At 39.2% G+C, this 27,757-nt stretch overlaps 1 protein-coding gene across 1 annotated transcript; it reads left to right on the top strand.

The window, feature by feature from the left end:
- On the top strand, positions 1-27,705 carry ngfrb (nerve growth factor receptor b). Its single transcript, XM_079372288.1, has 6 exons — positions 1-316; positions 4,591-4,732; positions 9,701-10,057; positions 22,450-22,708; positions 23,684-23,844; positions 24,485-27,705. Exons 1-6 carry the CDS (start codon positions 281-283, stop codon positions 24,826-24,828), a joined length of 1,299 nt encoding a protein of 432 aa, XP_079228414.1. The 5' UTR covers positions 1-280; the 3' UTR covers positions 24,829-27,705.
- The last annotated feature ends 52 nt before the right edge of the window (positions 27,706-27,757 follow it).

Here is a 27,757-nt window from a genome sequence, read left to right as displayed (position 1 = left end):
AGCGCACAGAGCTGAACATCCAATGGGTCAATCTCAGCGACTTTATGCACTGTCTGGATTCTGTCCGCGGCCACAGCTTCTAATTCTCAAGGACTGCATCTTTTCTAAACACACATTTGGTTGTAAAAAGTTTTCTGGAGTGTTTCTTTCTTAAAGTTAACTTGCGCGCAGACGCAGCGATGACAGCCGAGTCTTTTGTCCTGCTTCGAAATTGCTGAGACCCGTATCCTGCTACATTCTATTCGGTTCTGCCTTTTTGAATGATAAAAGGAGATACAGGATGTATTCCGCATTCATAGCCTTGTTAATCGGCTTGGTGAGTAGCTTCTTATATAATCAAAGCGTTGATTGTGTGCCATCCAGTTAACTTGAATAAACCCCGGCAGGAACACCTGCGTAATTACGCACCGACAAAACCACAAGAGGGATGGACATAAAGCTGTGGGAATGATTATTCTTTTTTAGAAACTTTACTATCTCTTCTCTTTCCAGTTTTAGGAAAGTTGGAGAAAAACTATGAAGTTACATACAGTACTCTCTCTGAAGTTTAGAAGCAGTTTTTTCCCCAGTCTAAATGTCACTGGGTGGATTTCTTTCTATGCTACTTGTAAAATCTGATCCAATAGAGCTTGAAAGAAAGATGCCCCTGCACTTCTCTTCAGTGTATGCATGCAGCCATTCAGGTCAACACTTTATAGCTGCAGTTGCTGGATGTGTAGTTACACCCTTCTCAGTTACATGACAATAACAATGTGGCTGTGGTCTCCAAAGAGCTCAACAGCCAGTAGAAAAGAGTGAACTTAGTTAATTTTGTTCTCCATTATGGGAAAATTGAAGAGGATTTATAAAACTAGCATTCCCTTGAGGACCTGCAGGCTGTAGGAAGGAAATATATTTTCTTATATTAGTTTTGCATGGTGCACATCAAGGTCCTGGTTTAGGAACAGGCTGCATCACTCTGACAGCTGTTCTATCTGATGGCTGTGCATCCTCTGCTTGCTTTGCCCATGCAATATTGATACAGTCTGACACCCCCCCCCTCCCACACAAGCACACAATTTCTCTCCTCCTTTCACCTCACGCTCACATCACTCTCTTCTCCTCTTTCACATCACCATGATAATTCAGTTTTGTTTGAGAAGACATACGCTGAATATCTCTGGCTCTTAATTGTTCCTTAGATCCCAATGCCTGATTTAAACGAGGCTCAGCTTTATTGTGAGGCTGCTACAGTGGAACTCTAATGGCTTAACCAGCACTGACAGCCAAGGTCCAGAGGTTAAGTGCCTTCAACTGAAAATTGACTGCAGCATTAGTAAGATTGGTTGTACTCTGAAGTTATGTGCCCAGATGCTTCTTGCACATGCATTTGTGTGTGTGTGTGTGTGTGTGTGTGTGTGTGTGTGTGTGTGTGTGTGTTTTTGTTGCTGCTGAGTGTGTGATCCGCTTGCTGAAGCTTCAGGGAGATCATCTGACTTAAGTTAAGAAGTGCAAACTTCCATCTGTAAAACAATAACAGATGAAGTCAAGTTATGACTCGCTAAGAGCTGCATGTCCTTTTCTCTCAGTTGCCAAATCACATTACATGTTAATTTATCCGTATGCAGTCATTAGTGATGAAGATTAGTTTCCAGTCTGGGATGTTTTTCAGTGATGTACCCTCACCGCAAGCTTAAAAAGGGTCAGAGGAGAAAAATAAGCCAAACACTGAAATACTTGGAGTGCTTTCAAGTGTCAGTCAGACATCTTTGGGAGCAGGTTTGTTCACATGTGCGGTTGTTTATGCACACGGTGTGTGCCGATGGGTGTGTACAATATAGGGGGCAGATCAGGGGAAGAAAAAGAGAGAGGAGGTGAGTTTGTGGGGTAACAGGTTTGATTCATATAACTAAATCCTTGTTGCGTAAGGTGTGTGTATAAGGTGGTGAAAAGGTTGTTAACCTTTTCAGTTTAGTAAATGGTGAGTGACAAAGGTTAAAAGACATTTTGATATGAAAACCATTTTTGTGCATGTACAGTGTGTTTCTGTCAGGCTACGGCATGGGAGGATTTATTACTCAGATTTAAAGTAAAAAATTAATCGAATAGATTTACTGACAATAGATTTACTGACATCATACTCAAAGGATAACAGTCCATATTAAACAATGTATTTTGTTGCATATGGATAGGCATATAATTTATTTAGTTTTGATGTTGTAAAGTTTGCATGTAATGATGCAAAATAAAAATGATGAAATCACTAGAGCTCAAGAAAAAATGTCTCTTTTAAGTATGTGAAGAGTGAAAATGTAAGATACTTGTGGTAAATGTGAAGGTAGGTAGGTGGGAAACTTCTTTTAACTGGTTGAAAAGAAGGATAATATGTGAACTATATGTTTTCTTCTTCTTTTTTTCAAAATTTGCTGAAATTTTTCAATAAAGACAAACAAAGATTCCCAGTGATTGAACTGTCGTACTGTTTAAAGTGTGTAGGATGAAATGTTTTTATAAATGAGAAAGGACAACTTGCACATATCCAGGACAATAAAGTGGCCACATTAGACATTTGATTTCTGTCCACAGATGAAATTTCCCACACAAGCAGATTGACACTGATATTTAAACCTAAACCCACTCAGACAGGCGCTGCAGTCTTTGCAGGGTGAAATCAATCCTCTTTTTTTTCACAAAAATATTCCATCTGTATGAACAACAGACACTTGGTAATCTGCAAATTGATTAGATATTGATAGGTGTGTTTAAGCAATACAGTAAGTCAAACATTTTCCTACAAAGCCAACGATACATTCTTGAACAAACACCACATGGATAATTGAATACCAGAGATGAGAAGGTGAATGGGCTGGGATGTCATTGAGGGACTTGTGTTCTGTTTGTGTGTATCGGTGTGTATCTGCATACACAAACACACACACACACACACACACACACACACACACACACACACACACACACACACACACACACACACACACACACACACACACACACACACACACACACACACACACACACACACACACACACACACACACACACACACACACACACACACACACACACACACACACACACACACACACACACACACACACACACACACACACACACACACACACACACACACACACACACACACACACACACACACACGCACATTACCTGCCAGCTGACTCAGAAGTGCCTGAGGGGATGCTTGATGTTTTTAGCGCTCCTCACTCTTGTCAGCAGCATTCCAAGCACACCTGAACTTAGATGCCTGATAACGTATGTTGGAAATTCCTACACACACACACACACACACACACACACACACACACACACACACACACACACACACACACACACACACACACACACACACACACTTCCTTTTTTAACTTAAAGCAACATGAAATTTGTCAAAGATCAATATGCCTTACAATTTGTGTTTTATAGAGAAAGATGTTTTTCATTTTAAAATCACACACCCTTCTGGTTTTTACATTATATAGGACCTAAACAAGGCCATCTTCTTTCACGATCTAATCTCCCACTTATCTTTTGTGCAGTTAGAGATAAACTTCTCAACAGTTGAACACCCTAACCTCTTGATTGACAACCTCAAAACGATGACTTCTCATATATCTGCAGGGAAGGAAACACAGAATGCTCCCTAGATCGTTGTCAAAGGTTAACGACTGCTTTTATCCAGGTTTGCTTTGGGGCTCAAGATGTGCAAAACATGAAAAAGACCTGCTGTGAGAGAGGAAAGATTTAGTGTAATTTAATGTGAAAGGCCACACAAACTCAAAGGTTTACACATAAATAGTGACTGCTGCACTGAGATTTGTGTATGTTGAGGCAGGCACAAACGTTGTCATCTGTCAACAGCAGATAAAACTCAACAGGTTACTGTTTGAAGAATGCAGAGAAGACATAATCCAGCTTGACCTGTGTGAGAGATTTATTTACTTTTATGACTTTTTGATTTAAGGCATGACTGGTTCCGTTAAAATGCTTACATTTCATTCTGGGTTAACATGAAGTCTTGTGTAACGAGTAAGCATGATGAATCTGACCAGAGGTTTCAGAAACAATACCCTCAGTGTTCATGTGCCAAAATCAATTAAACAAATACTATTTTTGTCCTTATATTTCAATCATTATACAACTTTAAAAGTCTGATGAGTAAAACCAATCAAGAATATTGAAAATGTTGAAAGAACCTGGAAAATAGACCAAATAGTTTACCAAATCCCCTTTGATTTATCTTGCGTATTCCTTTCCCCTTGTCAGGATACCAGTGATAGTGGGTCCCAAAGTAAAACGAAGAATGTGCAAACAATTGAAATAAAGCAGAAACATTTAAAAAAAAAAAAGGAAAAAAAAGTTATTTTTCTTCTTCTAGCGAAACACCAGAGAAAATTAAAATATTTGGTTCCTATGGAGATAAAACATACTGGAAAGACTGGATTTTTCTCACTCTGCACTGTATGCAATAATGAATGCATTTTTCTAGTGATGGTTTAGCACTGTTAGTGCTGTGGATGCTGCAAAGTGTAAAAGTAACATTTGTTGTCTCACTTTGAATGATCTGTTTTGCAGGTTGGAGTTTGGGCCAATAAAGAGGAGTGTCCCTCTGGTCAGTACACGACCAGCGGACAGTGCTGTCTGCAGTGCCAGCCCGGAGAGGGAGTCATTAAAGAATGTGGAGTCACTCAGACTGTCTGCGCCCCCTGCCTGGACAGTAAGTAACACCAAAAACAGCTGTGAGAATGTCACACACACACACACACACACACACACACACACACACACACACACACACACACACACACACACACACACACACACACACACACACACACACACACACACACACACACACACACACACACACACACACACACACACACACACACACACACACACACACACACACACACACACACACACACACACACACACACACACACACACACACACACACACACACACACACACACACACACACACACACACACACACACACACACACACACACACACACACACACACACAGTGCGTTAAATATACTAAAGTACTGGTACTGCAGACACATTTGTAATGTATTCAGTTGTTGATGACATTTGGTCATGAGGTATTGTTCATCTGACACTAATTGTGTAAATCATGTCCTCCTCATACAAATCCTCTATTTACTGTCCTGTACTTACTGTCCCTTGTGCCACTTCTGTCACACTACGTCTGCAGGTTTATAAATTACAACAATGGCTCTGCAAGTTTTCAATACAAATCCTAAACTAAGTTCCTGACTTACATACCAGTCAATGAAATTGTGACGTCTTCAGTAGTTTTTAAGCAAACAGTCTTGTATATGACTGACATTATAGTTTTGTATAGATGCAATGACATATTTTTTTCGCAGGAATGGTATTTTAACAGTTGAAGATTGTTTTGTAACGGTTTCTCTGCCAATCGTCCAAATAATGTTTAGATTTATAATTTGTTAAACAAGGTAAAACTTGACTTTTATGTTGCTCTTTATGAAAACATAAAGGTTTTACAAAGCCATCTCGATTCATCCCCTTAAGGCCCAGGATACCAGTACCAAATGTAATGTCAATCCATCCATGACCTTTCCAGTTATTTCAGTATGAATAAGCGTGGTAGACTGAAGTCAACTAGATTCCAGATCTAACTGTGCTCCAGCATGTCTGCCCTCCTCCTGGCCCTTACCATGTAGGGAGACAAGTGTTGAACTGTGAGACAGTAATGTAGGGAAGAAGTACAACTGGGAGCACTTCCAAGTGTTGATGTGAAGATAGTAAGCAATGCAAATTTGATTCAGTTAACATGGTGGGTGTTTAAAGAGCTTAAGGATATTAATTGTTTCCTCATGAGGAACAGTTTTTGTTAGCGGTCCGGGAAAATAAATGCTGATTGAAGGTTTTCTCGGAACTCTATCATGTTAGGTCAAACGTCAGCTCGAGCTTGCAGAGGCCAGGGTTGGTCTACAGCCAGCGCTGTTCCCAGAGTTTTCTTCACATGAATTCCCTGACAATCCTGGGTCCAGGCTATAGGAAGTAGTTGTAAACCTTCTGTTGGGTCCAGAGAAGGTTGACCCCCACAGTCAGGAAAAGATTTAACGTCAGGTCGTGAGAGAAGTCACAGAGAATGTGGATATGGAAAAATGATTTATTTGCATTTTGTGGGCTTCTTTGGAATGATTTGTACTTTTATAAGGGTTTCTCAGATAAAGAAAATAAATGTGCCTTTTATAAAAACATTAAGCCCGGGTGTGTTTATCATAAATTATCGTCAGGACTTCTTGTGTAAAAAAAATTCTAGTCCGAGGCTTCAATGATTTGAATTATTGACATAGGCTATGTCTGTGAGTGCGCTGCTCTTCGTTGCACAACTTGGAGGTTTTCAGGGTGGTAAATGTTCACTCTTCCAGTGCTTGTTTCGCTCAGACATGAACAAACACAGACAGAGGCAGGCTCTCAAAGCTGTCATGAGGCCAAATGCTTTGCACTGGCTCGTGGAAAAACAGAAAAGCAACGCAGAGAGCTCTCCATCAGATAACATCACAATGATATTTTAAGAACACATCCAACATATTGATTCGATAGCTAATGCTGCCTGAAAGAGTGTGCAATATGCAAGAGTGTTTTAACAACAACTTGTTTCGAAGTCTCAGACGTCATTGTGTTATTTCTATCTGGAGACTATTAGCTATACTAGCTTAACAACTGTAGTGTGCCAAGGCAGGACTGTCATGCTTTTTAACTTCTAATAAACCAAAAACTTGTGAGTGTGAGTGGATTGAAAGGTATTTTTTCTGTGTAAAGAAGCTTGGCGTGGACCAACACATATATGGCCTTTCATATGATAGTTCATGTGCATTTATGTAAACAAACAAAACAACAAAAGTCAACCAAATCTATTTTGCAATGAAAAGCCTGCTTTTGTTTTATATCAAATCCAATATTAGAAAAGATCATGAATGGTTTATCTGTGAGATTGATCATTTAAAACTGTGTGTGTTTTGTTTGAGAATGAAAAGCTTAAAAAGCAGCAACTAATGAAACCAGGCCTTTTTGGAAAGCTAATTTTTGTAAGATATTTCTTTTGGCTATTTTTTCCTTTTTTGGATAGGACAGCTGAAGACAGACAGGAAATGTTGGAAAGAGAGAGTGGGTACGACATGCAGCAATGGGAGCAGAGGTCGGATTCGAACTCATAGCTGCTGCAACACAGAGCATTATACTGTTCATGTCCTTTTCTCTCATTTGCCAAATCACATTACATGTTCATTTATCCGCATGCATACTGTGCCTCTGTGTACTGTCGGGCAACACAACCACTTTTAATGATTTTTAAGGCTTAAGGTTCGGACTCTTTGAATCAAATATTTATTTTGCTTTTTGAGCAATGTATTTACTTCCTTGTAATTACAATGTAGTATTCATCAGGAGAGATAAAGTACTCTCATTTCATCTCGGACAATATTTCTTGCCAACTTTCTTTCAACATCACCTCTCGCCCTCCAAATTTCCCTGTGTGTGTTGTTTTAGGCAAACTGCCAGTTGTTGTCAAGCGTGCACAAACATTCATTTAAAAGAAGCACACTTTGCTTTCCAACCAGCTCTCAAGCTTCATTTAGCATAAATAGCTAACAGGGTTCTGGCTCATGTGCTAGTATTATACAGAACACAGAAAAAACCCCCCCCCCAAGGACCAGTTTGAATGAATGAACAGATAAGTGGAGATGAAACAGAGCACATACAGCTGTACTGCTGGAGCAGAGACCAGCCTGATTTCTCAGCCATCTCACACACACACACACACACACACACACACACACACACACACACACACACAGCCTCATATAAGCAGACAAAACACTCCCACACGTGCAACAAACACACACACACCTAACACTGTGCAGGCAGAGTCCTTTTATGGGTGTTAAAAAGTGAGCAAAAAGTTGTTAGACCAGAAGCTGAAGTACTATTATGATGTGTATGCTGAGCCGGGAAAAGGCTGTCTCTGTCCCCCATCCTCCCTCTGGGTCCACCACCCCCCATCCTCCCTAACCTTCCTCCTCGTCTCCCCATGCTGCAGCCTAGCGTTATTAATGTATTGACTTGCATTATTGATGCATGGCATTATGATAATGGCCCTGAGAGCACTCATGGGGAGGGAGGTTGAGGGCAGTCCGAGTGTGTGTGTATCTGTTTGAAAAAAGGGGAGATAATGGGATGGGGGTGGGGAGGGGGTGACACTGTATGACTAGACTAGACAAGCAACGGGAGTGGGGGTGGGTATAGTTTGTCCACTTCCTATGAAGACATAATTAAACAGAAATGTGGAGGGCAACAATTTGACACCACCTATTTTGGAGGGAACCACACAAATGGATTCTTCTCAATGACCCAGTCTCTGCTTTCTTCTCATCTCTGCGTCTCAGAGCCTATCACTCCTCATCTCTGTTTTAATCTCTGCATCATCGGAGCATTCGCCGAGGTTGGTGGGCCAAGGGTGCCGACTGAAAACTTGATATGCTATCAGATACTGAGCTGCACCCCTATGTCTCCTGCCACACACAGTTTAGTTCTTGAACTCAAATCTGAAATGTTCTGTTGAGGCAGCTTTGAAAAACAGACGTATTAGCTGTTTTTTTTGTCTTTGTGCTGTATGTTTATATACCTAACACGGGTAGATTTGCAACTGTTGGTTGGCCAAACAAGCAATGCAAACCCTAGGAAATTGTGATGGACAAAGATTACAATGACAAAAAAGTTAGATAGACCATAATCAGCAGATTATTCAATAATAATCAAATCAAAAGCAGCATTAGCTTGGCTTTTGTTTAGCCTATAGTTGACATTAAGTACAGCAATAACATCTTATTCCTGACTGTTCCCATATGTCTAAACATTGGCTTCTGTTCCTCTTTTCTCTTTTTCAACCCCTTTTTGTCTCTCTCTCTCTCTCTCTCTCGCACACACTCACACAAACTACTCTTACAAATAGGTCTGTTGCATTATTTAGTGTGTTTCCCAGTTCTCTATCCAGCCGAAATACAATTCCATAAAACATGCAATATTGATTGCCTCCTCTACAGATACAGAATATGTCCGAGGAAATTTCACAGGTATATAAATCTCTCTTAGTTCTGTTAACAGTATTGCTATTTATGCATTTTTGGGGAATCCTTTCTTGCCCAAAATGATCTCCATGAAGTGGATACACACCACAGGGAAAAAGGACCCAAACTGATTTTGAAACTGATCTATACAACACACGATTGCACTTTGTGACACATTTTAAACAAAACGAAGGTAAAGATGTTTCTTTGTGTTAATATTCAGCTTTTTGCCTCCATCTTATGTGGCTAATGAAGATAACAATCTTTTTTTGTCTTTATAATTAAGACCCTGCACACATTCATGCATGCAGCTTCTAGCCACCAACTGAAAGCTTTGGATAGGTTTCTCATTATTTTCTTTGGAATTGTCAATGTTTCTTCTAAAAAACTAAAGAAGGAAAAGGGCTAATAAAAGAAAAAATCCTTTAATTGTTTTTTTCAGCATACTTACAAAATGTGTTAGCTTGTTACAAACACATGATATGGAGTGAAACGAACCATGTCAGCAACCTGAAATAGAAATATTAAAACAAGAGTTTTCTCCCTCTGTCGTTTCAGGTGAAACTTTCTCTGAAAACTTCAGTCACATAGACCGATGTCAGCCCTGCACAGTGTGCACAGGTCTGCATCGCATGAAGGCGCCCTGCACCGATTCTAACGACGCAGACTGTGTGTGTAACTACAACTACTTTCTGAGTCAAATCTCACAGCGCTGTGAACCTTGCACAAAATGTCCTGAAGGTCAGGGCATGCTATTCAGCTGTGACTATAACCACGACACTGTGTGTGAAGAGTGCGACGGGGACACATACTCGGACCAGGAAAGTTCTCGGGAGCCCTGCATCCCCTGCACCACATGTGATGAAGGGGAAATGTTACAAGCCTGCACCTCTGTCACTGATACAGTCTGCCAAGGTAAGACAGCATGCAAAAAAGGACTCTAATCTGATTAAATTGTTGTTATTGGACATTATCTTGTCAGTTTTAATGTCAATATATTAGGCAGGGTTGGGGTTAGGGTTATTATCCTTTTGAGTAAATCTGACTTGGACTCAGGTGCTGCATACATTTAGTTGTCTCCACATCAGAGAAATGAAACTAATAACACTCGACAACAATCCATATTTTCACAGAGAAGCACATTCAACATACAAAGCACGTAACCCATATGGTAGAAGATCCTTATAAAACACAACATAAGTGAAAGAAAAGCACCATGACACTATTAAACCACAAAAACAGCCATAAAAAAGGGGGAGTGGATTAGGCACAGGAAGCAACATTTTTTACATCTTCTATTCTCACATATATACAAAAAAACATTTCTGTTTAAAGTTAAAGTTCAGCGAGAAGTCTCCTTATGATTTAAATCTTTGGGTTCATGAAACACATGGTAAATTAACGGTTTAATATGCAATACAATACTAATCAAAAGTACATCTAAAAAGAATCTAATGTAAGCCAATCAGAACACAGATCAGCCAATAAAATAGGAATTGAAGAAGTCCCTCTGCCTAAGCACTTTTAAAGGTTGCTTATTGCTGCATGGCATTTATCGCACATTCAGAAATGTTGACAGTGACAGATGTTTTTTTTAACCTCTGGACACCATCACTGTTTCCTGTATTTATTCTCAGCTGAAGCTTCTGGTTTTTAAAGATTTATTTCGGGGCTTTTGGCCTTATTTAGACAGAACAGGAAATCCTGAGAGAGACCAGGGAATGATATGCGGGACAGCAGCCACAGGCCAGTCTTGAACCCATGGGTGCCTGCTTGGAGGACTAAAGCCTATATACGTATATTGTTTATGACCTGGCTGTTGTGTTCCAGAAAATCTTTAGAACCAAGCACACGACTTAAAGACAGTTTGACGTTTACAAATAACAATTTATTAGAAACGTGACTCGGGGTAATAATTGTGCAACACGATAATAAATGTGACTCTAGTGAACCCTAAAAACCCTAAAAACCCTAAAAACCCTAAACCCAAACACGCGTGACGAGGAGCCAGATCGGACACACGAGACGACACGGGGAAGACGGAGTCGCAGGAAGGACGGGAACGGGAACTACGGAGAGGGAGAATACACGAGAGGTTAACAAGCACGAATAAACACAAGTATCAAAGATAACAAGAAGAGCGAGAGCTGACACTGAGGTACAAACCCATGGAGATGAAACAATAATCTGGCGCTGGCTTCCTGGAAGGAGCCAGCTTAAATAGCCAGTTGATAATGAGTGGAAACACCTGTGACCGCAGCTGAACCTAATGAGATGATTAGTGAGGGAAGGGAGACACGAGGGAACTGACAGACAGGGAAACAAACAACAAAACTGCACGTGGAACCCCAAACATGACACTGGCTTTTGCTCTGGAGTCATATTCACTCCGAGGTGTTAATTTTCTCATATTTTTAGGTTTAGCTTTTTACCAAAAACACTGATGCAATCAGTCAACTGTTCTGCCAATCCTGTCTTTCCAATTTGAAATGACTTGGAAATTGCAGCATGAGATGGATATCTGTGTTATTTTTCTGTGTTTTGGGTGAACTGGCCCATTACATTGAAGATATTTGTTCAAACAATTAAATCACTTAACTTTCAGTAGACAGATTTAAAAAACATTTTTGAAACAGGGAAGAAAGAACTGAAATCCTTTTCATTCCTGTATAGTCTTTTGACAGTCCAATGAATCCACTTTAGATTTATTTTTCAGCTATTAAGTGAATGACTTTAGGATGACCCTATCTAAACACTGGACAAATTTATTATGAACCTTTGTGCAGAGCGAGAAAAGTTGAGTGATGGGGTGCATCACCCAGGGTCATGGCGGCCTGAATAGAATCCAAGGGAGCACATTCTCACTGTACGGACAGTATGATGCACTTGTCATTCATATTGTCAGCCACATAATAGCATCATCTCAGTGCGACATTGAAGAAATTGTTGGCCCATCGACCTAAATGCCATGAAGTGGCTTGTCTTATTGTCTTAATAGACTCATCTCATTGAACGATACAAAGAGCACACTCTTTCTTTGTCAAGGGTTTAGAGGAAGGTCATATCTCTCAACGCTTCTCTGAATTTCTTTTATATCATGGCACCCTGTGGGTATCACACTCCAAATCAGGAATTCCTTATGACTGCAGTCACTGCTAATTCCAATGACCTGATGCCGAACAGATTAAATCAACGCTCTTGTGAATTGACAATGAAAGGAGTCTGTTGATGAGCCGCTCAGTCTGTTGGTGCAGCAGTTTGAAGGATGTTGTTATCACAGTGGTGAGTAGAGAGCGAGTCTCAGGCTAAAGGGAGTCTTTTGTGCCTCTCTCATGATCCAGTTTGGCCTGTGAGGACTCTCAGTTCAGCCCATGGGGCTACTTGAAGGAGCCAGTTATGAATAAAACAGACAGTGAAAGTCATATAGTGAGGGACTTTTCCTCGGTTTTGTCTTAATTTTAGTACGTATGCTCCCTGCTGAGTTTTCAACCACAATCAAACTGGAAGACTTGTGTTATCTAAAGTCTCACGGTCATGAGCTTGCAAATATCAATGACAATTCCTTTCTTGAACAGGCAGACAATGAACGACTTTAATTGATATTTTCCCCCAAAATATATCACCCATTGCTGGATTCTCAGTCAGGCTTAATTTCAGCCAGGCTTTATTTTTTGGGGGGATCATGATGGAGAAGAGTTTAAATTGTACAAACTACCACTGAATATTTAGGACACTGACCTCACATGTTCCAGCCAGAAACATGTTTTCAACTTTGCCTTGTTAAAAGATGAATTGATAGGATTATTTAATTGACTATCACAACTCGGGTGAACACAGACATTGTGACCTGTCCATCAAACAGTATAAATGTGAATATCAAAGTGGTACATTTGTGACTTAAATATGTCATGCAATTTAAAGCAACATGCAAAGTCACTAAGTCTCCCTTAATAAAAATGCAGGAGAAGATCACAAACAGAAAAGATTATCGAGTGTGTACTTCAGTGTATTTACAGTGATAACCACTGTTATAAAATCCTTCCTCCAATATATTTAAACAGCAGACATTTTCCTCTGGTGTCACAATAAGGGCGGGGCGCTTTAATCTTGTTACATTATTGTACTGCTGTCTTTCAGGTTATCATTTTTATTTACGCAAGGTATTTGACAAATTGTTGTGATGTCATGGTTATCAGTAACTGAAAAGACAACCACAAGTAAATTGGGAGGGACATAGAACAGGAAAACAGTAAATAGCTTTTTCGGTGCTGGTAGACTAACACTAATATTAGCAACCAACCTTTTCCTACCTAACACTTCTTTTTGAAAGGTTTACAAGACATGATACAAAATCCTCACTCTTTCTTCAGTTACGTTAGCTAGCTAATGTGAAGGTACGCTAGACGTGTTAAGGTAAGCTCGTTAAATGTTATGGCCCTGGGCAACTGGTTGTGTAAGGTGAGCTATTGTGGCTTAGCTGTTAGTAGCTGGTCATCAAATATGTAAGCTGGATCTTCACTATTCCTGTTTTTCATTCAGCGCTGAGCAGAGGTAAATGGTCATTATTTTTCTGATTGTCCATTTAGATATGATTTTAAAAGCTTAAAAACAGAAGCATACATTTATAAAAGCATTTTAACTACATTGAGTGTGATGTATTAGAAAAAACTGCCCCCGATTTCTGGCCTAAGAGAGAAGACATGGTGGTTGGAGAGATGATTCATCCAAGATGAAGATACAATCAGCCAGATCCCCAATACTAAAACATCCTTTGAGATATCTAATGCAGCACACGTAATGATGAATGTGTATTTGTTGTGATTCCAAGCATGATGGCCTCATCATCATATATTATTCCTTCAACTAACTCAATCATGTGCTCTTTATTCCTAATTTAATATTTTTGCCGAAGTGCAAGCGTTATCAGCATGTACTAATCTATAGCACTGCCAGACGTCCATTTCCATTAGTCCATGTGGAGTCAGGCGACACAAGCCTGAAGGCTAAACTCTGTCAGGGGGTGGAGGGAGAGAGAAGAACACGCACAAGGCCACTGCTCGTGGAAAGACAAGTTGTTACTTGAGACATTGGAGAGAGTTTTACTGTTGGTTATTTTTAGGGGAAGAACTGTGTTAACAACTGTAGTGGTTTGCTTTGTTATTGTAATTTACACTGATTGTGAATTTGTTGTGATTGTGAATTTGCTTCTGTGACGATTAAGCGACCCTTCATGTGGATACAAGCTCAGGTGATAGCTGGTGTGAAAATACAATTAGCTCCCACACTTCCAAAGGGATTAAAGGTTTATTTAGAGAAAACAACTTATTGTCTTCATCTCTGTGATGGTAACACACTTATTATGCCAACTAAACTTTATTAGGATAGACCCACAGAGTTGTGGGTCCGAAGGCAAGATGCTTATCTAAAGTAGTGTGATATGACTTCCACTCTTCTGCAGGCAGCCAAGCAAGGTCAGAGGTTTAAGGTCATGGAAGGCCTGTATGGGGAAGGAGGTCTTTGTGGGAAAATCAGGCATGTCCAAATCTGAGTGATCCCTGGGGATGTGCGCTGAACAACATGGTGTATAATCCTCCAGTTCTCTCAGGGGTCACAACAACAATGGACAAGTGAAGTTGATTAGTGCACTTAATAACCGCTCTTCAAAGTCACATTCACTGTGTTAGCTTTATTAAGCAAAGACAAAATGTTACTGTATGGGTCAACTTTGTCTATGTGGTGTTTATGCAAGACGCGTGTAATTGTAAATATGTGTTAAACAAAAAAATAATGCTGAATGTGTTTTCCGTTAACAGGATATGGAAGTCTTACTTGACTTTGGAAAATCTCTATATTTAACACTTTCTGTGGAATTTTCTATTTTCTATTTATTTTCTGACAAACTATCTTTTTATTCCAAAAATATTCCCTAATTACAACCATAGCATTATCACCTTTTCTATAGTAATGTTTTTGTACTGCCAGCATCAGTCCATTAGAAAATATCTCTGCTTTAGTCATCGTGACATGATCATTAGCTTTAAACCAACATTGCCACAGTTGGCCTTAACCAATGCTTTCACTATTGCCAAAACAATCATTGATTGCAATATAATCACACACATAAAAAAAGTATTGCACGAAGCATAGCACAGGTAGTGGCTATTTGTGACATATTTCAAAAAACAGAACAATAAAGTGCATTTGTATAGCATCTTTCAAAACAGACGGTAAAGTGCTTCATAAAAATCAATAAAATGACAGAATATTAGCACTAAAATGCTAAATGATGTAAAAGCAGTAGAATGAATAAGAAATACACCACAATAAATAAGCAAGCACATTTGATAAGGCAGGAAAAAATGTATACTGTGCAACTGAAGTAACTTTACTTATTGGTGTCTCATATGAACTCCTGTCAGATGAGAACTATTCACTTTGAGAGTAGCCAACCATGCTAACTCACTGTGACAGGGTTCTTTCATACCATGGTTAAAGTTAAATGAGCAATGCTTGCTTATGTCAGTACAGTCTCTGCCGGTTCTGCCTTAGGTTTTGGCTCCCAGACCTCAAGACTGGTGGTTTTAACTCGTTCACCCTGTTCCTCTTTGACATTGTATCCTGGATTGACTGCACTTAGCATTCTGACCTATCACCTAAAGCCTGCGTTTCTATTCCTGTGGCAGCACGGGGCAACAGGTTGAAGTTTGCAGCACACGTGCAATTATATTATTCATGCATGTACACGTTCTATTGGGAAGTTTAAAGGATTACTCAAGTATGAGTCTTACAAAATAAACCAACGGGGTTATATGTATAAACAGGCCCTGATAGTCCAAATTCATAGACTTTGATCAATAAGATGAGTTATTGACTTTTAGAGATGTGAGCCAGCGTTTTAAAGGATGAAGGTCGAGTGGGTGAGTAAAAGAGGAAACATGAAGGGGGAGGGTGATTGAAGTGCATTTGGATATTGAATTGATAGGAGGGTGCTGTTTCCTTCCTGAGTTTGGTTGACCTTAATGATCGACGGGCTGCCCTCCAGAAATCAGAGAGAGTAATCTACTAACTAGTCCCATGCACAACTCTCACAAATGGACCTGTTCTCAAGATAAAAAACACAGAAGAAAGGAAAATGTGGTGGAATGAAAGGAGAGGGATCTGATCCTCAGCATCAGCAGCCACAAGTCCAATCTGTCCTTGGCCAGGACACTGAAGCCCAAGTTTCTCCCGCTGCTTTGTCAGTAGCATGTAAACGTGTATGGAAGGATGAGTTAATACTGATAGGCGTAGCAGCCTCTGCCATCAATGTGCCCAAACCCATTTACCATTCACTTTTTTATGCAGAAGTGTGAAAGAAATATTAGATAATGAAACAAACAATAGTATTGGAGGACAGTGAATACAGTTGGCAGCTTTTTAATATGTTTAAATGTGTTCATTTTAAAACAAATATGGCTTGATGGCAACAGTATTTTGACTTCAGATAGCAGCCATGTGAAAGGCTAAACATATAATGTCTTCAGCAGTTGTTAATAGCTTTAGAAGATGTAGTTAGTTAGGATAGTAAGGAAGATTAAGACAAATGTTGGATTAAACTGATCTATTATTCCAACTTTAGCTTGTTAGTTTACATAGTTTAATCCAGATACAGTATAGGCTGAACATATGCTAAAGAGAGCTGCTAATGTTGCAGTTAATAAAGTTAATAAAGAGTCCTGCACTGCACAGTAGCAAAAAAAAAAGAAAAAAAAATAAATAAATAAAAAAATAAATATATATATATATATATATAAAATGGATCATTAGCAAAGTAATTAATTAAATTAATTTCAGGAACATATCCCAGAACGCTTTGGGAGTAACACTTAGGTTAAGGTATACGAAGGTAGTTCAGGAAAATTGATAGTAATTTAATGGTTCTACTTTATAAAATATTTAGATGCATTTTGTGGCCTTCATCAGGGCCGTCCTGAACGTTTCTAACTTAGCATTCACTATGGCTGACAATGACTCAGTTATGTCACTTCTTTTAGTTTGGAAAGGTTACAGAAAACGACACCAACCTTGAAATTCTCAAAATTGTAAGTGTATTTTTCTGTGAGAGCTTTGTTTCCTTTTTTCAACAAAGCTTGACGTAATGATTTTAAAGATATGATTAAGCACCACTGACGGTGTGGTCGGGGCTTAGTGGGTTCCGGCGGGCATCTGATAGATAGATAAAGGAGACAAATGAGAAAATGGGCTGAATGCCATCGACATTTCTGATTTCAGTAGTTGTGAAGAATCCTCAATCCAAGTTTTACTAAACAAGTCGCTGTCTTTGTATCGCACAGTCCCCCATTGTGTGGCTATAGGGTGGACTCCACCCATCTTCTGACTTATATCTCCACTCACTTGGGCTCTATGGCCACAGTTGACCTTCTCTTTTTTGACCCTTGTGCCCTCTCCTCAACACAGTATGAGCATTGTAACGACAGATTGAAGTTTAAAGTCCACTGTGTCACTTCCTCTGCTGCCTGACAAGTATCAAGCCCTTGAGGCTATGACTCAGGTTGTGAAGTCGCCTGTCTTCCCTCAGGAATTTGGCCCTCGACATTCCAGGGAAAAGTTTGGAGAGACTGCTTTGGCATGGGTGGCCTTCCAGGTCCAAGGGCGAGCACAACACTTTTGCTTCCACTCGTGCCGTTCGTTCTTTGCCAATGATGAAATAAGGTTTTGTCCTCACAAGAGCTGCACGACTTTGCTATGGCATTAAAGAGGGGATTTCATGGAGTTTAGTTCTATTTGTTGCATTAGTCAAGTCTTATCGAGAACTTGTTTTGTAGTTCTCTACATTTATGTGTTACAAAACTCCTTAATGGGAAAAGAATTCAGAAAGTAGTTTGCATTGTACTTTGTTTTGTAGATATAAAAACGTACTGCTTACAGAGCCTTATTTATTTATGATCCTCAATTATTCATAATATTTACAATGCATGCATTAACCTGCATCATTCCCAAACAAAGCATAGATTATTTACAATCTAGCAATCAAAAACAAGCATTTCATTATGTTTTTAAACCAATATTACAGAAACTAGTTGCAACTTTTGACTCTTTCATTAAAAAGCGTTGTTGTTAATAAGTACAATAAATGGTTAAATGTGATATAAAACAAATGTCAGTGAGACACAGAACACAGAGAAGAGAATAGAGAGCTGCAAAAACGAGAGAGATGGAGAATGCAGGACAGATGCTGAGAATGTGGTCGGGTCGATAAAAGCGCTGGAGTTACTCCTCTGCACTCTCAGGTTTCTCTGGTTGACCTCTGCGAGTGCTGATCACATTCTGCTGCAGAAGACACACACACACACACACACGCACACGCACACGCACACACACACGCATACGCATACACAGGCGCAGGAGCGCACACACCTGTGCTCCCACTCAAATTGACAAACATGCATACAGTCTGATCCAGGGACGTGTTCAGTGTGGAGCAAGTGAGCAGAAAAATTAGATGGGTCATTTCAGGTAGGAAAGAAACCAGCCGGAGAGCTCAAGGAGAAAAGAGAAAGCGATAAAAGAGGGAAACAGATTATTTATGAGACATCCCAAAAATCAAGAGAAGATGGAAAAAACAGGGGACATCAAGATTTTTCAAAATATCTTAATTAATCCCTTTACTTGTGTCTGTTGAAACATGAAAACAATAAAAGTGTGAGAGAAGACATTTCAGCAGCAGCATTTCTTTGGCAGCAGTGAACTATTAATTGAAGAAAAAAAAAAAACTGTGACGGGAACTCCTCCTTTCCATTCATTTTAAAAGCCAGCTGTTAAAGTATACAGTGTTGAAGCCATCGCGACACCTGTTTCAGAGCGTCTGTTTGTAGGAGGTTGGAATGGAACTCAGGTGTGGCTGCTACCACACACAAACTTAACTTTGAGCACAAATTACACACACTTTCTCTCTCTCTCTCTCACACACACACACACACACACACACACACACACACACACACACACACACAGACAGACACAGACACAGACACAAACACAGAGTAAACATATCCATTTGAGGGCACAGAGCAACGGTTCCTTCTATATAATTACTCACTTAATGCTGACAAGTAGACATGTGCCTGGACTTCCAGGCAGAAGTTAATCATTAACAGACAAAGCCAGGGGGAAAATTCCAGTTATTTTACTAACAACAAAATAATGTGTAACAATAAATACAAGAAACGGTTTGTCGACAGGAGTCAAAGTTGACTTCACCTGTAATTCTGACGCATATAAATCTTTCAGTGTTCTTAATGACAAGCTTCTGTTACAGTTTAACCGTTGCATTTCTGTTCTTTGAGTCTGACTCAGAGCCTGAGTTTTCACTTCTTCATTTTCAAACATGGGCATGTTCTTTCAAAGGCACTTAGAAGTCAAAGTGTCTGGGTGTTGGGATCACAAGGACTGTTTAAAGAGTCTTCAATACTTAATTTTAGTCATCCTGAAAAAACAACAAAAAAACAAATAAATACAATTTACAATCAATGATGATGATGCTAAATATTGGAGGAAGAAAAAAAATGATCAAGGAATTGTGAAATATATTTTCCTATTTAAAATAAATAAAAATGAATCTCCCAAATGTCAACTCCTTATTCAGAGCTTTATTTACCGGTCAAAGACTCTTTTAACCGGCTGTTTCCCCTCATACTACTGAAAGAATTTTCAATTTGCCAAATCAGTTTGATGAAACAGTGCACCATTGGTATGCTCTGTGTGTATAGTCTTATCTGAGCTATTTTGCAGATTTCAATAAATACAGATTTTAAATTGACCTATTCTTATTTTTTTTTGATACATGGATGGAGGTTATTAATATTTTCCTTTTGAAATAAGACACTATAGAAGTAGCAATGGGGAATGGTTGCTTAGTACATCATTAAAATGTCTCAACATGATAACTCTCTGACTAAGCGCAGCGGTCCAGTAACGACTGACGTTTAGTGGAAACAAGCTGAGCTCAGCAGGAGAAGGGCACTCCCCTCTCAGACCATATACTGTGAGAGGTCGAGCTATAGTGGTTCAGTAAATGCACTCAGGGTCCTGTTTCAACTGTTAATCATTGAGGGAGGCAGAGTAATGATGCAGATTGAAGATTGAATGGATGAGATGGATGGTTTATGAGCTAAAAAAATAAAAGATATAACAAGGCAGGCTGGACAACACTGAGGTTGTGTTTAGCATCAATGGAGGAACTTAAGGGAAGATAACAAAGACATGGAAGGAAACCAATGATTGATTGACATGAAAATAAATGCCTGGGGATGCAAAAGTTGTGAGCCGTAAAATGAATAGAAAGAGAAGTAATGGATGAGGAGGGGTTCTATTGGACAAAGACAATTTCTGTCAATGAATAGTGTCTGGTTCCGAATGTGTGTGTGTGTGTGTGTGTGTGTGTGCCTGTCTTGATGAGCCAAAACAGTTGGTAAGAGAAAGAGACTTGTTGTGAGGGTTGATGGCAAAGAAAAAAACTTGACATATATCAAAAGTGTATTTTGTCAGATAAGGGCAATATTTTTGTAGTTAGGTTAAGAGTATCAGTTAACCTTGCATTTAGTTTTCTTATAAGACAAAAGGGTTCAAGTTCTGCAAGTTCAATGCAGCAGAAACACATTTTAGTGTTAAATCTCAAATTTCTACGTAACAACTGAACATATAAGTATTATAGTATAAGTACTGTGAGTAGGAATGACATGTCTGAGATGTAAGTTGTCAAAACTTCATTAATACATCCTTCGCAAGAGATAGTTTCATTGGAAAGTGTTATGCTATTGAAGCAATAACATAGCCTGAAGCTACTATAGCTTGAAGCAGGAATGAGGAACAACACACAGTGGCAAACCAAAGTGTTGGCTCCATCTTAACCTTGATAATCTTACAGATAATGTAAACAAGATTTATCGATTAGTGACTATGACTGTCGCTCTACTAACAGAACAGCTAGCAGCTAATGTTGCCTATGGATAGCATTAGGAGCAGTTTTCTTTCTATCAAAACATGATGCCTAAATTACCAACAATGCACTTCATCCCTTGACTGTTCAGTCAGATTAGCAACTAATGTAGCTTTAGGTGTTTAGCGTCATAATGTTTTTTTCAGCTATAAAATTCAATCATTTTACCAGTTAATGATAAAGAATGATGACTGTCAAGTGTGATAAATTTAAAGGATACTGCAGTTCAGTGGTGTTGCTAAAAGAAAGTGTTTACACATTCACAAAATTTCTTTACCTTAAAGTCTCACAGTCGCGCCAAGCATCAGTCTAAATAAGTTCCCATTAAAAAAAAAAAAACATGCATACACCTCTTTAGTGAAAATATCCACCTCCCATTTGGTGGGTCTCCTGAGATACAGTTAGGCTATAGCCAACAAGATGATTTCCTGTTAATGTTGTGAGTAACTTTAAGTAAGTGACAGGCCAGGATGGTTTCCACATCTGCGGTGAGGACAGAACATAATGGTCAAAGAAAAAAGAGCAGGCCTGGAAGGACAAACTTGCTCTTCCTTTCAATAATGGCTCTCTTGGGAGGAGGGGAGATGACCAAGTGATGTGGGTTTTAATGTGTGTGGTTGGGCTTGCTGCATGTGTTTGCAGCATGAGAGATTTATGACTACCCTGGCGATGGTGGAGAAGCTTAAGATGGATTATCTGTTTTTATTTTACATTTGAAGCCCTATAGATTTCAGATACCAGGTTTCTTATAACTAGCAAGTTCAACATACTCTTGGTCTGCATTGTTGAATAGTCAACAGCATGACTCTTCTGCTGCTACCAATGGTTTGGCAGCCTTTGGCCTAAAGGAGTTTTTCCCACTGATTGGCTGCAATGAGCAGTTTTTCGAGGAATAACATTTATCTAATTACTTAAAATCCACTTTCAAGGTGTCTTTGTTAATAGAATCATATTCTTTGTTGATATAATATCTTTGAGTAAAGCTTGCAGTAGCTAAACTAGCTTCAGACCTCTAGCCTTATGCTTGGGAGAGGAATAGCCCTCATGTCGCTCCAAACATAAGATTCCAGATATTTCTTTCAGTTGTTTGTTGGCGCAATAGATGAAGCATAAAAAACCTGTCTGAAAGTAAATCATGTTTCTTTTTGTTTGCCGGATTGTCAGTTGGAGATTATCAGCTAACCAGTTCCCTTTCTCAAATTAACCAATGAAAATATGTCTTTGTCATGTTCACAGTTTGTTTTCACTGCTGGTGCTGGTAGATCATTGACGTTTTGATGACCCTCAAATTACCTTTTTTCCTTCACAGTTTTTGTCCCATCGGTCTTTCCTTCCATACCCTTCAATGGTTCCCCCATGCCTCCCTATGAAGAGTTTTCCCCAGACGGACCCCCAGAGGGACCTCCACCAGACGGATCCTATACAGAGAGCACCACCACTACCACCACCACCAATGGTGACTCTCAGGAGCGGATTTACCAGGGTCTCAACGACAAACTCATCCCCATCTACTGCTCCATCCTGGCAGCAGTTGTGGTTGGCCTTGTGGCCTTTATCATTTTCAAGAGGTGAGCTCAGAAAGAACAGCGAAAAGACATTTAAAATGCATACAGTATGGAAAACACAATCACATTTTTAATGATGAATTTCCAGTTTCATATTTAATGAAATCATCTGCCGCTTTACTCAGAGCACAATATTGTCCTGTGGGCAACAATATGGACTGTTCACTCTCATCTCATATAGTTCAAACCCATGCTGCTCTGTTACTGCCAACACAGACAGCCAGCCAGGGTGTTAAATTTCGAATACACAATATGTCCAATTATGTTGTGTTGCAAGGCTATTTTTTCTAGTTTTGACTTTAAAACACATACGGCCTCAGGTTTCAACACAGTTAGCTGCAATTGCCTCTTTCACTTTGAGCGATATCTCTCCATGGTGTCAAGTCCCTGCTCTCCTTTAAGTACTAACGTTCAAAGGAATTTCTGAAGGCAACACATTAGTGCTCCATTTTATATTAACATCCTTTTATTGATTGTATCACTTGGCTAATGGCATGGATGTTTTAACTGACTCCTAACTTGTAAAATAAAAAATTCAAATGCACTTGTTTGTCTATGTTCTGCACTTTTGCAAGCTGATAATTGCATAAAAGTTATTTGGAGGATTTTTCCAGTAAGCTTGGGATGTATTGACCATCTGATTGGATGTTGGAACTAGCTAACAAACATTTTTGTTTCTGGTTGTTTGTAGCGTTCAGAGTTGATTTAGTCTGTATCCATTGATGCCTTTCGCTTACACTAAGAATTATGAAAAAATATGTAAACAGAGTACAAGACAGTCTTGGCCACATCAGAGGGGAAAACAATTCATGCTCTCCAAATAATTTTTTCATAAGCCTCTCCATTGCTTTTGTCTCATTGACAAATAAATCTGCATTTCTCATCTAATTTCTCTGCACTGGATATGTTTAGAATAGTATCATAGTTGGGGTTGTAAACACATATATTTATATATTTTATTTTTTATTTTTTATTCAGATGGAACAGCTGCAAACAGAACAAACAGGGAGCCAACAACTGCACCGCCAACCAGAACCAGACACCGTCCCCTGAGGGAGAGAAGCTGCACAGTGACAGCGGCATTTCTGTGGACAGCCAGAGTCTGCAGGAGCAGCTGGCCCAGACTCAGGCACAGACAGGTAACACACAAATACCTGAGCCAAAACACAGGCCACTCCTTTAAAACCAAGAAAAACAGCAGCACACGATATATCAAAACATTGAACTTAAATTGGGCATAAGCCATGTTATGTTCATCCGACGCTTTGTCTAATGACTTTCTTAAAGTGCACAGTTGAATCTGATGTAAAACAAACCTGAATTTTGGGTGTCTGTGTTTGTACTGACAGCTGAATTGTTCTACCCACGTCAGTCAAAAAGAAAAGACTTTCCCCTCAGGAATGAGCAGGCTTGTGTCTTTTGCAGCTCCACCTTGAATATGACCTTTCAAACTTACTGTAGCAAATCGGCAAACAAAGATTATGACACTGGCAGCGTCCGTGGGTTTTTTTTTGTGGGAGCACGTGCCAGAAGTGGAACCTTTTTGTATGTTCCACTCCTGCCCTGACAAACCAGTTTGAAAGATTTAAAACAAAACCAACCAGATAATTGTAGAGGAAGAAAACAAGTATTGCAATCAACGTCTTATTTACTTTTTTCTTGGGTGTTATAGACAGTTTCTCAAAGTTACAATAGATGGGCTGAGTGAAGGATGTACTGTAGGCTACATAGAATAAATTCAATCTTCAATTAATAAAATAACATTTTCTTTCACTGTAGTTGTCACGATGGATGAAGAGCCGTGTTTGCTACTTCCTCTCCACACCAGAGAGAAAGTGGAGAAGCTGCTGTTCAGTGGCAGCGAAGGAGACGACTGCAACCACATGGATGACAGTGACTGGTGCAACTTGGCAGGCCTCCTGGGATACGAGGAGGAGCGGATCGCCACCTTCAGGCAAGAAGAGCATCCAGTCCGCGCGCTGCTGTCAGACTGGGCGAGCAAGGACTCTGCTAGCATCGATGCATTGTGCACTGCGCTGCGCAAGATCAACCGTGACGACATTGCTCAGAGCCTGGTGCTGAGCCCGAGCGTTACAAAGCCCACCGCCACTTCTGTAGTGTAATTCTAGCTTAATCTTCATGTTCAGTCAAACAATACAACAGGAAAATGCTAGATATTAGACTGAATTAATCATTATAAATGCAAAGGAAGCCAAGTTACTTACCCTCACACACCAATCAACCTTTTGATTATTCATTTTCTAATGCAGAGAGCAAAAAATTAGCCATTAGAAGGAAATAGTCTTTAATCATTTAACTCACATCCATGATATCCACCTTACCTCTTCTGACTTAAAAAAAACAGAATTGGGCTTTGAGGTGAAGATGTGGTGGATATTTGTCTCTCTATTCTTAATTTCATTGTTTGAGTCATAACTCTTCATTCTTGAAGATAGTCAGTGTCTCATTTTTTGAGTTTTATCCCTCAACGCTTCTTTGAGATCCTATTCCATGATCCATACCAGAGAGGACTACATTTCTCTAAAGACCTTACTTGTCAAGCCACATTATTTACATGCCATGTCAGACTTCTTTGAAATGAACTTGTCAAATGACTTGCGTCTGTTACTGTTACCCGATGAGGCCTGCATACCGCAAAGTATCTGGAACTTTGCAAATATGTCAACTCAAGGAAGGATACTGGATTGGTTTAATATGAGACTGTTCTCCTTCAGCACAAACGAAAGCCAAGTGAACCTATTTACTCTTATTTTTAAAAACCTATATTTGATTGAAGAGATTGAGCTGCTTCACAGTTGGTATTATTCCCAAACTTTGGATCTGCTAAAGGGATTTCTGGAGCATTATCTTTTCTTTTTTTTTCCAAACAACTTATAAGAAGTGCCGACTGGACTCTGTGAGAAAGTTCACAGACGGAGGCAACAGGAGACCATATTGTATCTTGCCTATCTGCATTACACAGAAGCCCCCATACAGAACCCTTATTGTGACCAAAAGGGAAGGACTCATGGCATCCAGTAACAACTATGTGAAGTGTTTGTATATAGGCACACACATGAAAACATACTATATACACATAGCTAAACATGCATGCATTTACTGTACAAATACAAACACATGCACGAACAGGTCATGTACACATTTACTGTCTTGTTTATTGTAGAAGTCGTACAAAACTCCCGTTTGCCATATACTGTATAGAAAGCTCTCACAAGGGGACCATATACTGTGTACTCTCATTATTAAGTAGCCAATATAAAGAACTGAAGTGTCTTTAAAATCAATGCCGAAATCCATATTATGTTCAGTATATTATGTTCAGTATATTTCTGTAGATTGTGATACTGCTTTAACAGTAAACTGCATGCAGAAACAAACAACTTGCTTTCAGGGCATAAATCCCAACAAAAGCAACATGCTCAAACAGAATAATCAGGATGCAAAACAAAAATATCAAGTCTTTTTTCTTAACTTCTCAGGGTATCTTACATGGTTGTGTTACAACGCCAATATCACAAATACTTTTTGAATTTCTGTGATTAACTCCACAATCTGTAATTCTTCAAAGAAGATGTCTGTCTATACTGCGACTGACAATCCTTTAAACAGCTGAATAAGACGGGGGATCAAGCTAAAAAGAAAAGAAAAAAGGGTGTCTTGTTTCTTCATTGTTTAAAACAACGACCTCTGGATAAAAGGCTAGTCAGGGGAGACATAAGTCAAAGGATGTGGGATGAATCCAGACAGTGAAAGCGGAAAAGTTTTAGATTACAAAAACGTAAAAGAAACCCCAAGAATCAGCATTTGCATTAATCAGCTTGTTTCAGTGCAGAAATGCATTATTCTCCTTATTGACATTTTTGCATTTCGCAATTTTTTTGTTGCCACCATCTTTTCTGCCAAAATCTGTCACAGCATTCCGGCTGCCAACTAAAGCTCTTTAGCACATTTGTTTTGGAGGACAATTTTGAAGGAGCATCTAGTTAACGATGTTTAACTTTCCTACAGCACCTTCTTCACCTGTTCCTCTCAGGTGAAGACTGTATATTGTTACTAACATGTAGTACACTGAGCTTTATGCTGTAGTGGTACTTTAAATGAAGGCATTCTTGCTCTTAAGGGTAATTGTATTTACATACCCAAATAACAACTGTAAATGGTATTATATTTCTCCTGTTGTTCTAGATTGTAGCACTTAAATGTGTAATTATGTATGCCTGTTTTGCATCACAAGTGCCTGAGAACTACTTCAGGTGTTCGATGATGTTGTACATTTTTATTTTAAGAAGTTTTTTTTAAATAATTAACTGTTGTGTTTTTGTTTTATACTTGTAAATAATTATTAACTTCCTAGTTTATTTGAGTGAAAGCCCAAAAGGCGCTACCGTACAATATTTTTGTGAATGGGAAACTGTTACAGTGTAGACGCTGTCCTAGTAAAAACATACAAGAAGGGCGAAAGAAAGAGAGGTGCCTGTATAAGTTAAACAGTGCAATCAATAGATGAATCACCATCAGGTGTGTTTTTTAAGTGTGCATGAAGACGGGGCATAATGACAACACAGATGTGATTGGTTTCAGATTAATTTCAGGTTTAATGTTCAAAATGTCAATTTGGAAAAACTCACCTGCCATTAAAATCAGCCAGAAATAAAATTGTCCTGTACAGTAAATCGTGTCTGTTGGTATCTAAAATGTTTGTAATAACACAAACTTTCTTGTAGAGAATGTCAATTGTTTTCTTACGTATGTGTAGATCTTCATAGTCTACGCTAAGCAGCAACTTACTTAACTCAGCTAAAGCCAGGTGTACATCGTACACATTCAGGTTGATTAAGACCTGATGTTTAAATGAATTTCATCTGGCTTCTTTGATTGTTTAATGTACACAATAAAAGATCATGCCCGATAAGCTGCTGGTCGGATGAATTTCTAGTTTGTGGCAAGTTTGAAATTGTGCTCGTACAATTGTATACTGTCACACAATGAGAGCAGAGCCACAAGCTAATTACCACACCTTTTATTTTTCTG

Source organism: Symphodus melops (genome assembly GCF_947650265.1).
Source record: "Symphodus melops genome assembly, chromosome: 21".
Lineage (NCBI taxonomy): Eukaryota > Metazoa > Chordata > Actinopteri > Labriformes > Labridae > Symphodus > Symphodus melops.
Note: the sequence above shows the minus strand (reverse complement) of the source record. Positions and strands in the feature narration are given on the sequence as shown.